This window comes from Quercus robur, chromosome 2 (assembly GCF_932294415.1).
Source record: "Quercus robur chromosome 2, dhQueRobu3.1, whole genome shotgun sequence".
Lineage (NCBI taxonomy): Eukaryota > Viridiplantae > Streptophyta > Magnoliopsida > Fagales > Fagaceae > Quercus > Quercus robur.
In genome coordinates, this window is record NC_065535.1 from 73,398,008 (window position 1) to 73,412,407 (window position 14,400).

Consider the following 14,400-nt stretch of genomic DNA (forward strand, 5'->3'; position numbering starts at 1 on the left):
TACATTAAGAATTATGTTCCGCCATCATGTATAAAAACAAACCATTCCATTGTTTATTGAAATAGTAAGAGAAAATAGCATAATATCTTTCAAGGGGCCAACAAAGAAGCAATGGTGCAGCCCATGCCTTTATTTCCTTGAGAATTTTTAGATATTGTAGTAAAAGCCATTTTGGTAGCTGTTGTATCTCTATTTACTACCAATTACCTGAATAACAGTTTCTTTAGTTTGCGAAAGTGGGGGTGTTTATAACTTATTTGGATGAAATTAGTTAAATCATTAAATTATTATCCCTAGGGTTTATTATGAGTTTCTTCCTTTATATTTTTGTGACAAATTGTATTCTCTTAATACTTTTTTTCCCTTAAGCTCTTATATTTTAACTTTTTTGTGCTCATGTAAATTATGAGTATCATCTACGTTCTAGATTATAGAGGAAAATGAATATATTTTTTTTAATTAGTAAGATAATGAATAAAAAAATAGTTAAATGATATATTTGCCTATCAAGGTTTGTGTTCTATCATAAAGTAAGCATTCATATAAATATATATATATATATATATATATATCATTCAATTAATCTAATTTTTTGCAATAATTGATATATAATTGTTAAGTTTCATTTCAAATATAATAATACTTTCATAGTACGCTTTGAACCATAGTATGTAGAAGATGAAATCTTATTCTTTCCAAGTGATTATTAATTTGAGAAAGTAAATATATATAATTTTCTCTAAACAATCCCGTGCATCGCACGGGTTAGCGACTAGTTTAGTTGAAATTGAAAACTTTTTATTAAAAGTATTGTAAATAAAGTTAAAAATTAGCTGAATAGTACAGTAAGACCCATGAATAATACCAAAAAATGCAATAAAACCTCTAAATAATAGTAAAATAAACTGAAATTGCAAATAAGCTGAAATTTTCAACTTATCCCAAACGCATCAAAATTTTCATTCAGCATTAATTGTAGCTTGAAGGACCATGTGTTATGTGTACCAATATATTTACTTTCTAGGCTTTGAACATAAGTTCTGCACACCTAACATCAAAGATCAAATGCTTTTAATATATATATATATATATATATATATAAAAGATCAAACACGTGTGTGTCCAACAGTCAAATTAAGGTGGTTCTTTGAGGATAGTCTCTCCTTTCATATACGACTGGTTCCCATGCATGAACCCCCATCTCCTTTTTGTACACGTGTGTGTCCAACAGTCAAATTAAGGTGGTTCTTTGAGGATAGTCTCTCCTTTCATATACGACTGGTTCCCATGCATGAACCCCCATCTCCTTTTTGTTAATATATATATAGGCCGGCCAAGTTGTGAATTGTAAAAGACGTACTGAACATATAACAAACATTAGATTATGTTTTCTATAATAATGGCGTCGATTAGGTCTCTCCTCAAAACACTTTTCGATCAATTCATCCACAAAGATTTCCATGAAGCCGTTGCTAAGATGACTCTCATAGACGCTTTCCTCTTCCTTGTAATTACTAAAACTTTACCTTATAATGCTTCATTGTTTTTACTTCAAGTCACAATCTTATATTAGTTATTAGTGTGTATGTGTGTGTTTTATTTTTATATATTTTTTGACATTATATATCTTTCATGTTAACTTAACATTTTCCATGCATGCAGATTGTTCACTCCATTGATAAGTTGGGGATATGGCCTCGATTACCAGTGATCTTAGGTCTCTTCTATCTGGGAATTCGCCGGCACCTTCATCAAGAGTACAACTTGTTCAACGTCGGTAGATCTGCGGTCGGGGTTCGGTTTAACCCCATGGATTATCCATATAGGACTGCTGATGGAAAATACAATGATCCCTTTAATGGAGATGCCGGCAGTGAAGGAACTTTCTTTGGTAGAAATGTTCTTCCTGTTGATCAAAAGAAGAAGGTATTAAAAAAAAACAAAGAAAGAATAATGTAATTCTCAGCTGGGGGACCCTATGATTACCATATCATATAAATATCTACTCTAACCCTATGTCTTAATCAAAATTCTATCACCAAAAGTTTTATTTTATTTTATTTTTTTTTTAATTCTTAATCTTAGAGTATGTGCTTCTGCCCTTTTGAGAGTTTTTCACCACATGATCAATATATAGTAGATTTGTTTTTTTCTCATATCTTCAAAATTCATCAATTAATATTATTAAGATAATTTGTTTACCAAAAGTCCTAAGGATTTTTTTTTTTTTAAAGTTTTATTATTAAAAAATTACTTTAGCAATCTCCAATTATTTATTGTTTTGATAAAATTCCAGTAGTAATAATGATGTGCTCTTTCACTTAGCTTAATTAATATTTGGGTATTCATATTGTTGCTTCCTAATGTGTGACAATGGTTTTTTCTTTTATATATATATATATATATATATATTCTATTTTTGGTGAGTTATTTCAAAAACTAGAAAAACAAATTATTTAATTCTACAAATTAATTAATAATATATAATAATTCTTCGGTTTGATATTTTTTTTATTATAGTTAGCTTATTGGTAAGGTCTATAATGATTAAATAAGAAGTCTGGAGTTCAATTCCTGCCTACACCAAAAATCGAATGGTATCTTGGTATGATGATAAAAAACTATCATCGGGAATAGACGCTATAAGTAAAAAAAAAAAAAAAAAAAACCCTTAATACTTGTTCCTCCATCATGTGACTAACAGAAATGCTTTGTCACAAAAGAGTAAGTCTACTTCTACAACAATTTTCACAATTTTTGCCACAACTTGCTTACATAATGAGTTGTAAGTAGTGGAAATAAAATGGTAGGTTCATGATTCAACCACTCACGACTCGTCACGTGGCAAAATTGTGGCAAAGTTGTGAAACTAATTATGTACTAGATTTACTAGTCACAAAAGCTCACTGTGGTCATAACATATATTTGTTAACGTTGTTCCTCCGTGATGTGACTAACAATGAGTTTTTAATATTTTTTTATATTCTATTTTTGTAAGCATTTTTATTGGTATTATCTTGATTTTTGCTAAGCAAGCGATGAATTTCATTGGAATACTTTTAATTAATCAATAGCAAAATAATGATTTTAGCTAAGGGTGCAAGATGAAAACACAAGATTGGAAGCAATTAATTCCAAAAACATTAATCAATATAAACTAAAAATAAAAAATTAATTAAAATATAAATTTGGACTCTAAGGTAAATATAAAATTTAAAAAAATATATATTTCTTAAGAAGTTAAATTTAGTTAGTTTTCATCGTTGAATTTTGAAAATTTGACATTTTTCTATAATTTCTTTAATTCTTGATATTCTTAAATATGTATATCTCAATTAATATATGTTGGACTAAAAAATTATTCATCCCTTGATATCCCATCTAATTTTGCAATAAAAAATTTAATTTTATTATTCATAAATCTATTCAGAAAACGTACCTTAAATTTTCTATATATTTCTTAATTTCTTTTAAAAATAAAGGTGGCAATTGTATTCTTGCATATCTTACTTTTTAAAATAAAATAAACTAATGAAAATAAGTTCATTTATGCACACTCATATGATGATTTTCTATTCAAAATTTATTAATTAAAATTATTATAATAAATTTCTGTAGTTGAAATTTTAATTTATTATTATTAAAAATTCTTAGAAGCTTAAAAGGCATCCAATTGAAACCTTACTATAGAAATATTTAAATAAATTTTATTATTTATTTAATGACTTTTTTTCAGAAGATATCTATTTTATGATTGAATAGCATTTTTCTTTCACAAACTTATATAATATAATTAGAATTCAGTCTTTCATGTCATACTTATGTCATATCGTAGTTCACTATAAGGGGTATGGCTTGTGAGTTGTGAGGATATGTTATATCTTTTTTCTTCTTTTTTTCTTCAAAATTTATTAATTAAATTACTAATATAATTTTCTATACCTTAAAATTTATTTCCAAAATTTTAAAAATTAAAAGACCAAACCAATTGAAAACTATTATTTGAAATCTCAAAATTTTTTGTTATTTATTTTATGAACAATTACCTCGATCATCTTATAATATTAATTTCTACAATATGTAGCTAATAAAACCAGATCCAATGGTAGTGGCCACAAAGCTTCTTGCTCGGAGAAAATTCATAGACACAGGAAAGCAATTCAACATGATAGCAGCTTCTTGGATTCAGTTTATGATACATGATTGGATCGATCACTTGGAAGACACCAAGCAGGTCTGTTGCTTAGTGTATATACAACACAACACGATTAAGAATACAATTTATTGAAAAATTGACAATGCTTATAAACGTGCACATCTTATCTTTTGGATAAACTATCACAGATTGAGCTGACTGCACCTAGAGAAGTTGCAAACCAGTGCCCTCTCAAGTCATTCAAGTTTTACAAGACAAAGGAGGTTCCAACCGGCTCTTACGATATCAAATCTGGTGCACTAAACATTCGTACACCATGGTGGTAAGAAATTAGTTTGAATTTCCATAATTTAAATATTAGAGTATTGTACTTATAAGTTCTAGACAAAATGCCTAAATCAAAGGGAGGCTTGTTGAGTAATAAAGACTTAAAATTGTAGTTGCCAAAAAAAAAAACACCCATGCATGTTGCTATTGGCTTTCAGTTTTCTCTTATTAGTTACTTCCAAAGACACTTTGAATTTTTGAACTTTCTTTCTTCTACCATTTTGCATGGTGTTTAGGGATGGAAGTGCTGTTTATGGGAGCAATGCAGAAAAGTTGCAAAAAGTAAGAACTTTCAAAGATGGGAAGCTTAAAATATCATCAGATGGGCTTCTCCTCCATGAGAAAGATGGAGTTGCTGTGTCAGGAGATGTTCGTAATAGTTGGATTGGTGTCTCAACATTGCAAGCCCTTTTCATTAAAGAACACAATGCAGTCTGTGACGCTCTCAAGGTAGTACTTTATGACCCATAAAGGAAAATGTCAATTACTTGATTTTAGGGATTTGATTAGCTTATCATGTGAATGAGTATCATTTTCAACTTACTAGTTAAACTCAGAACTTCTTTCATTTTTCATGATGTTTTTAGAGAGAATACCATCACTTGGATGATGAAGAGTTGTATCGTCATGCAAGGCTAGTGACATCTGCAGTTATTGCTAAGGTCCATACCATAGATTGGACGGTGGAGCTCCTCAAAACTGATACATTGCTTGCAGGGATGCGAGCCAATTGGTAATCTTTATCTTTCAACAAAGAAATTTATTTAACTAATTTACTAAATTAATCATCTTCTCTATATCACTGTGATAAATATTAAAAGCAAAGAAATGGTGGTTTCTGTGGTTTATTTTCAAGATCACACAATAGAAAATGAAAATTTGTACACAAACTTAATTGCATGGAACCTCAACATGTCATTTTTTGCATTTCTAAATCATGGACTTCAATTTCACGTATGATACTTTTAAGTAGCATAATATGTCTCAACTATAGAATGATTGTAAACCCCAAATGACTATTCAATATTCAAGGTTAATTTGTTCTGATGGTTTTGGAAAATCCATTGTAGGTATGGTTTGTTGGGAAAGAAATTCAAGGACACATTTGGACATGTTGGAGGAGCCATCTTAGGAGGTTTCGTGGGTCTAAAGAAACCAAATAATCATGGTGTTCCTTATTCATTGACTGAGGAGTTTGTTAGTGTTTATCGGATGCACTCGCTTTTACCCGATCATCTTCATTTAAGAGACATCTCAGCTGCACCCGGGCCAAACAAATCTCCGCCATTGTTCGAAAAGTATAACTCTATTTCGTTCAGCATCACAATTAGTTCATGAAATTTTTCGTGGATATTGTTTGTTCACTAGAATTTTTGTCCTAATTACACTCTTGGTTTTCAGGGTTCCTCTACCAAAATTGATTGGTCTTAGAGGAGAAACGGCCTTGGTAGAAATTGGGTTTGAAAAGCAAATGGTTTCAATGGGCCACCAAGCTTCTGGGGCCCTGGAGCTTTGGAACTATCCTACATGGCTTAGAGACCTTATACCACAAGATGTGGATGGCCGAGATAGGCTTGATCATGTGGACTTACCAGCCCTTGAAGGTAGTAAGCTAATCTTGATCATTTAATTTAATTTATTTACCAGCTTTTAGAAATTCAATGTGTGAAGCTTATTTCCAATGCTTTATAATGCAGTGTATAGGGATAGGGAGAGGAATGTTGCAAGGTATAATGAGTTCCGTAGGGCATTACTATTGATACCAATTTCAAAATGGGAAGATCTAACGGATGATAAAGAAACAATTCAAACGCTTGAGGAAGTGTACGGTGATGATGTTGAAGAACTCGATTTGCTTGTGGGTCTCATGGCAGAGAAGAAGATCACAGGGTTCGCAATTAGTGAAACAGCTTTTATAATATTCTTACTAATGGCAAGCAGGTAATAAAATAACTTCACAAATATACAAGGAAAATAGCACAATCATTCATGCATGCGTTGTAATAAAAGGAAAAAGGATCCAAATTCACTAATATCCAATTTTTATTAAAAAGAAAATTTTGAGAGGTGAAAGAACAAAAAAAGTCATCATAATATTTTAATTACCACTTAGAGGTGAAGAAACTAGGTGGAATGTCATGGTCTAATGAGTTATAATATTTTGACCTTTTGAGTTGTCATGGATGCAGGAGGCTGGAAGCAGATAGGTTCTTTACAAGCAATTTCAATGAGGAGACATACACGAAAAAAGGACTTGAATGGGTTAATAATACAGAGAGTTTGAAGGATGTGCTAAAACGTCATTATCCAGAAATGGTAGAGAAATGGATGAACTCTACAAGTGCTTTCTCGGTGTGGGATTCACCTCCAAATGCTGACAATCCAATCCCACTCTATCTTCGTGTTGCTCAGTGATTCTCATTTTTCACAACCATGCATATGGCTTAAAGTTACTGTCTCTATTTTACCTTCTGCCTTAAAAAAAATGTAGAACTACTTCAATAAACCACTAGCTTAAGAAAAAAATGTAGGACTACTTCAATAAACCATTAGCTCTAAATAAGGGAGATACCATTTATTATGTAACACTATTTAGCATTTAGTATTTACGATCACTTTTTTTAATCCTTATAATTTAATGTTATTTGTTTCATTATTTACCATCACTTCCTTCTAATACTTATCATTTTTGTTGGGCTGTCTCTCTCTCTTACATGAATGTGAAAAGTGAGCAACATTCTCCACAAAGAAAGAGGCCAAAATGGGCATTTGCCCCTTTCTCACAAACTTTCCAGCATTTTATCCCCTTTCTCAAACTATTTAGGGATGTGCCCCTGTTACTCGACATTACCATAATCGAGTTCTTCATAAAACTCGATCATAACTCGAGTTCTTCATAATCAAGTTCTTATTTTTTTTAATCCGTACATAACTCGATTACTATAAAATCAAGTTATATACTCGACTATATAATTATCAAGTTATAAAGCAAAATTGATATCTATAGAATCAAGTTATGCCCGTGTTATAACTTCTCCTCCCATTCAGATTGTCTTGTTTTTAGTCTAAATTGAATTCCACTGCTGCTCCACAGATCCACAACTGCATCTGGACTAAACTAAAATTTGTATCACCTCAAGTAAAAAACCCATACCAGAAATTTATGGCAATGGTATTTTCATTTGATATTGTACTGAATTTTTTTTTTTTTTTTTGGTTGAATGAGTGTTATGTGAGTACATTGGTGTGATTTTGGTTGTTTGTTCTAGTAAATTTTTATCACAAGAGAATGAGAATCTTTACCATAGCAAGAAGTAATCAACTATATAACTTATTTTTCTTAGATTGTTATAAGATGGTTAGTGAAATGAAGGATAACACATAATTATAAGAATATAATAAGTAGCATTTATGGTCAATGCAAAAGCAATAAAAGTGGTTACTATAGATGAAATTGTATGCTAGTCTCCCTATCTATTATTTGTTAATATGCATTCATAGTTGGTGGGACTCACATATCATGCATTAATGCATTCCATACTTTAGTTAAACATAGATAATCATCATTGACAACAACACTACGTCTTACACAGAATGTCTAGACATTAACAACGTCTAATTTTTGTAGGTAAGAATTTCTAGAAACCATCATTACTTGAATCTGAGAAGTCTGAAATATCTTTATCATCGTCTAAATTAGTAATTTCATTAATAGACTTGATGGCTCGCTCTTGCGCCTTCCTTGATAGATGTTTCCTAGCCTTTTGCACTGCATGAAAATGGTCTAGTCGCTTTTACATTTGATTGTTCTCCCGTTCAAGAGGAGCAAGTATGTTGGTAGGTTCGTCTCTAGGTAACTCGACTGACTGTGCCTTAGGAACTCGTAACCCATGCCATCAACAGTACACCTCCAACTCATACCTCTTCTCGTATAGCTTTGACCATGGTTGTTCTGCTGTGATGAACTCTATTATGGTGGTATCTGTACTCAGTTATGCAGTTCTGCCGACCATGATATGTCCGACGTTTCCTAGGCTCTCATATATAGGTGTATATTGGAATATTAATGAAATCTCTTTTCTTTCCAACCCATTTCCCTCCATAGTGGTCTGTGTATGTCTATAGTTGTTACTCTACTAGAACTTGTGATGATGCATTTGTTGAAGTAAATCCAAACTTGTTTTGCACCGTAGGTTTTGAGCTTGAGGCATTGCAACTCATAGTTTAGTCAGTCGAAGAAGCTAATGGGATAGAAATAATCCATTCAGTATTGTGGTGCATTTGTAAGCTTATCTAATGGTCCAAATATAATTAAAAAAAAAATTTATATATGAGTAACAAAGCTTGTCATGTCAGTACAGGCTGGAAAAACGATACATGAATGGGAGTACCCATGCTCCTATTGTTACAGTATATTTCCACATGTGTACAGTAGTATACGTCAATTATATTTGCATAGTTGCAGTGTGCTTAACCAAATCCTCATCTCTGATTCACACAGTGCCATGCATTATGCATCCTTGTACGATTATTCTTTTGTTTATGTTACGGGCCACATGATAGATCTAGCATGTAAACTACATCAATTTAGAATTGTTTTAGTCATGTACCATGTTATGCAGCTATACATTATTTACTAACAGTTGATGCACATTGTTAACTCGATCTTTTGATGTTATTGTAGTCAGCGTCAATGGGTGACCCTTATCGCTACAGGCCACACGATGTGTTCACCGGGATGGGTCGTTGTTGGGTATTAGAAGATGAATTTAATTATCCAATCAATCCCAACTTGCAAAATAGTGCACAAGTCCACAATATCATGAAGGCTGAGTAGGACTAGTTACTCCGTGAACAGGAGATGTTTTATGATGAGATAGTTGATTATAAGCTACCAGTGCCCTAGCGATTCGCATTGCAAATGCCAATAGACACTATAGACGAACTTCATAAAGTATTGTGTCGCATAAGAGAAGAAAATAATCGAATGAAGATACGTCTCAATCGATATCGGACCTAGGTGGAGATTCGAGAATCAGTGGAGTGTAAGTTGTATAAGCATGCACGATACATGCAATCACTTCTTGTAGCAAACATGTATCAATTGGATGTGGAGATGCCAGATGAAGAGTAATCGTGTTGTGGTCCACTCGCACTTTGACGTATGACTACTTATAGCAAAGAGGTAGGCAAATTATTAGATGCATAACACATACATAATACCTAAATTTTCCTACACATGATGTTGGTCGATATGCATGACTTGCATATCGACCAACTAACACATACATGCATAACACATACAACGTACATATTCTTACACAAGATACCATCAATATGCATGACTTGCATATCGACCAATTGGCATTACCAACATTGATAACATAATTCTAGAGATAGTACGCACCCCACATAGAATCTAGATAAGCGATGTAGTACATAGATATTCATTTAGACAAGTAGTCCTCGTAGCCGAGGACACTATTACATTCTGCTTGGGTGAGCTACCTGTTGGTTGCAGCAGCCTGTTCTTCTGCAAGATGTAGTAGGTGATACCTGCACCTACAAAGGAACATTAGGTTGTTTTTCTTTCGGATTTTGGCAACGGCCTGCCTACATTGCTCCATGTTTCCCCTTGGCATTGTTAACGAGATTCGATCCTCCAAAGGTACCCCGAGTAGAAGGAGATCATTATGTAGAGAGTTGGACTCGTTCATGCGGTACTCCCATTCTCACTGAAGTCCTACATAATATTCCCTCTCATTGTTATCTCTCTCCCTCTTGTAGTTATCAAGAAAACGGGGTAGGAGCCAGTTGCGCATCGGCATTACAAAATGTGAATTTGACTGAGGTATATCTAGATCTGATGCTTACACAACTATATATAGAAGGATTGCATGGGCAACTGTATGGTATGGTAGTGTCGGCCATGTCCAAGTTGTTCAGTTAATAGTAATTGGTACATAAGTCAGCTTGATTAATTAATATGACTACACTGGGTGCAACAGTTCATAATTGGTATAGGAGTAAGCTCAACTGCATAATAGTAATTGGTACATGTAAGCTGTTCACTTGATATGACTAGACTTGGTGCAGCAATTCCAAGTTAATGCAATGAAGTGCATCAGGTAATAGAAGTATACACATGAGAATAATAGTAGGGCTTGTGTTTGATCTGACTGGACAGGGCGGAACAATGATGGGATGTCAGGATGTGCACACATAATTGAGAAAATGACTCGACTCAACCGTAACGTTTGTTGGCGTGTGTGGTGTGCCTGATGTGGTTGACATGACTGGTCTTGGTGCAACAGCGGTAGGTCTATGCAGTGTAGTGCAGAAGCATGCGTAATGAATCACGTGAATGTGTTTCTATCTCAGTGAGCATGGTGAAACTGTCAGAAGCTTTGTGTTGCTGTGGAAAAGTAGGCCGCATTAGTCATTTAAACTGTATTCACATGATTTGGTTTGATATGACTGGAATTGGGGCAATAGTAATGAGCTGATGAGGGTACTGTGAGAAAGTTTGCGTACATACTCACGTGAAGCAGTTTGATAGGACTAGACTTGGCGCAAAAGTAGTTGGCGTATCGAGTTACTCTATTTTGTTTTGGGAATGACTTGGCGCCCGTTGTAGTTATTATTGTTATTGTAGTTATTATTACTATTGCTGGTCTCTAACCCGTGCAATGCATAGACCAATTGAACAACACAATGAAGAAATGATAGTGAATAGCATTATAAGACTTCTATAAGATTAACATCCATATACTCCATTCCAATAGCGCGAAAGTAAAACAATCAATATTTCATAAATAAAAAAACTGTTAGACCTAATGCGAAAATGCATGAGGTTGTGCCAAGTGTCGCTCTATTTTTATTATTATTATTATTATTTATTTATTTTTTTTTTTACTGTTACGTAAAGCATGACCTAAACATATTTTACTGTTATCTCATTAATTGTGTAAACTAATTGCACTGCAAGGATTTATCAATAAATTTCGTAATGAAAATATGATTCATGAGGTACAGTCCACACGGGGACCAAATTCAAAATAATATAAATGCTGATTTAAGAGGGACAACAATATCCAATATTGAACCCATACATAAAAAAGGACTAGTCAATCAATGGAAAATACATGACTGAAAAGCAAAATCTACAATAAAAATAGTTGTCTGAAGTCAAGATATAGCTTGATCCATTGCTCTAAGGAAAATCTCCTAGGTGGTTTATCGACAATATCAAACCCTGTAAACTAACTGTACTTTCACAAACCTTCAATATGTATTAATAATTACTATAATCTAATAACATGTGAACACTGTAAACAATTATGAAATAAATCTCATTTACATTTTTGGACCTACTTGATATTTTATATAATCACATAATAACATAAAAAATTCTTACAGTTAGAACCATTTCAATATTACTAATAATAATAACGATGGACATAAAACTAACCATCATATTAATATATCAAATTACTTTTCACAGATACTATGTTTTTCAAACTGCCACTAAAATAACAAAATATACAACTAGCTGAAAGTCACCACACAGAACTATCATGTAATTCTCCAACTATGCTACAGCAACTACAAAAACTTTGTCTCCCCCTTAGGTACAATGGCCAAGGGCAATCATTAAGGGTCAGATGGTGGAGAAGGTAGAGCAAGACATCTATAGTTATCTAAGTCCACTCGCAGAGCTGCAACCTCAGCAAGAAGACCATCTAAAAATTGCCCATGGACTGCCTGAGTCATCATAATGGTCTCCATCATAGCACGAAGAGAGGGAGGATGAGGGCTTCTATACGCTGCAGCAGCAGTGTCAACATCTACCTCATCATCACCATCCTCGGCAACAGCAGCTGTGGGATCCCCATACATGTCCTGATTTGGAACATCTCCAGTAGTGGACCATACTCATGGTCTCTTGGATGAACCAACACTGGGGTTGACAAACTTCATTTGGGCACTTCCTTGTTTCAAAAATTTGGCTCCTATAGGGGCAAGGATGTGGAACAACTCTTGGGAGGGAAAGTTCTCTAATCCTAAGTATTTGAGGACCCTATAGATGAAAACTGGGAAGAACAAAATATGCCTCTTATACTTGCTCCTACGCACCTCCACAATGGTTTCAATGAAAAGGGAAGGAAAACAAATGGAACTATCAATGATAAGGGCGTAAAGAAAGAAACACCTGTCTATAGGGATTGTATGAACATGAGAGATAGGGAAGATGTTGTGACAAGCTATCCTAGAGAAGATATAATTAAGCTTAGTTAACTCACTTGAGCTAATACTTGGGTTAAAACCCCGAGTGATTGATCTTCTACAAAGAACATCCATAACATCATCAATACGAGGAGACTCAGAGTATGGATAAGTAGGTCTACAAATTATAGGTATATCAAGAGCATTGGATATGTCGTCCCTAGTTATTGTAAAGCATACACCACGTATCCACGATGTCAATCTGTGACCATAGCAAATATCCTCACGCACCGAAAGATTTGAATAGAATTCTCCAATTCAGCTGGAGGGGGTTGTATATTTGTACACAAAGATAGCCAATGCCTAGACTATAGATTCCCAGGAATAGAAGGATGCAATTCATCTAGATTGATTTGCCTTTCTCCCCAACTAGACCTATGCTTAATCAAGGTTTCAAAGGTTTGCTCATTTGCGTGCGTGTGGAACCTTAATCGATCAAACACCACTTTAGGTTCGGATCCAACTTTGGATTTTCCCCTCTTAGCCCTCCTCGGAGCCAAAACTAACTGATGGTCAATAGTGGAAACACGATTAGCTCACAAAAAAACAAAACCAAAAACCGCATTACAAAGAGATAAACACAACACCCACATTCTAATCCTCCTACTGCACAAGATGCATAGACACACATTATGCATGAAGTACTACTTCAATAGACCCTAAATATATTTCGCAGTCATCTTGATTAGGAAACAATACTAATCAAAGTCTTAAACAATTATTAACAATAGCTTAAAGGGGGAAAACTACTTCCAAAAATACTCATCAAAGTAACAATGAATGTTTCAGCACTAATTACTCATTTCCCAACTTCGATTAAATTTGTTCATACTTTCTCACTCACCAACACACAAACAGCATCGGGGATAAATATATACACACAAACACGTACTCATTTCCCAACTGTACCTTCATATATTATATTTTTTATTTTCGTCTTGGTTTTCCTAATCCATCAACAGTACATAATATGCTGAACCAAACCAAACTATTAAAGTCATGAAAGGTATAGAACCTATCAACAACTACGTTTGCAGTGACTCATATAGAACAAAACTCCCACGTTCATGAAAATCCCCAATTTCGCATGCAAACTCACATTCTAATCCTCCAACTTCTGTATTTCATTAGAGACCATGACATTTTTCAATGAGATGTATAAAACCTGTCGACAAAATGCATACACAAGGGCACATTAACCAGTTCTGACATTTGCACCCACAATCATGAAATCCCCAAATTGCCAAGCATGCATTATCAGCCCTAGATTTTTAGTTTTCAACAAAATCTAATGTACTTTTTGCAAGAACAAAGTAGTAAACAGGCAAACAACATTCATACTACCTAACCCATTAGGCACTGCAGAGCCAAACACCCAATTTCATCACAATCTACATAGGCAATGAAGTTTGAAGCAGAGAACAAAAATTGGAGAATAATGCACCACCATGTGTAATTTTAAAGACAATAATGGTTAAAAGAGTCTTACTACATAAAATTTTCGAAGAATTTGTGTGGGAAATTGTCAATTCTAGCCAAATGTGTCGAGAGCAATCGAAAAGTTCCACCTCCCTTTGCTGCAGATTTTGCAGAAATGGTGAACTTATCTCCGTGGGTTAGGGCATAACTCA

The 14,400-nt window shown here is 33.8% G+C and overlaps 1 protein-coding gene across 1 annotated transcript; it reads left to right on the top strand.

The window, feature by feature from the left end:
• Positions 1 to 1,242: 1,242 nt before the first annotated feature.
• LOC126714952 (alpha-dioxygenase PIOX-like) lies at positions 1,243 to 7,143 on the top strand. The gene is made up of 10 exons (XM_050415368.1): positions 1,243 to 1,507; positions 1,663 to 1,926; positions 4,085 to 4,234; positions 4,345 to 4,478; positions 4,720 to 4,933; positions 5,071 to 5,216; positions 5,554 to 5,781; positions 5,885 to 6,087; positions 6,181 to 6,424; positions 6,673 to 7,143. The coding sequence occupies exons 1-10, from the start codon at positions 1,385 to 1,387 to the stop codon at positions 6,896 to 6,898; spliced, it is 1,932 nt and encodes a 643-aa protein (XP_050271325.1). The 5' UTR covers positions 1,243 to 1,384; the 3' UTR covers positions 6,899 to 7,143.
• The last annotated feature ends 7,257 nt before the right edge of the window (positions 7,144 to 14,400 follow it).

Bases quoted from the DNA above. Each gene is read 5' to 3' on its own strand.
- LOC126714952 (XM_050415368.1), top strand. From the start codon at position 1,385: ATGTTTTCTATAATAATGGCGTCGATTAGGTCTCTCCTCAAAACACTT. The intron at 4,235-4,344 runs GTCTGTTGCTTA...AAACTATCACAG, and splicing joins ACTTGGAAGACACCAAGCAG to ATTGAGCTGACTGCACCTAG. The intron at 5,782-5,884 runs GTATAACTCTAT...CTTGGTTTTCAG, and splicing joins TCTCCGCCATTGTTCGAAAA to GGTTCCTCTACCAAAATTGA.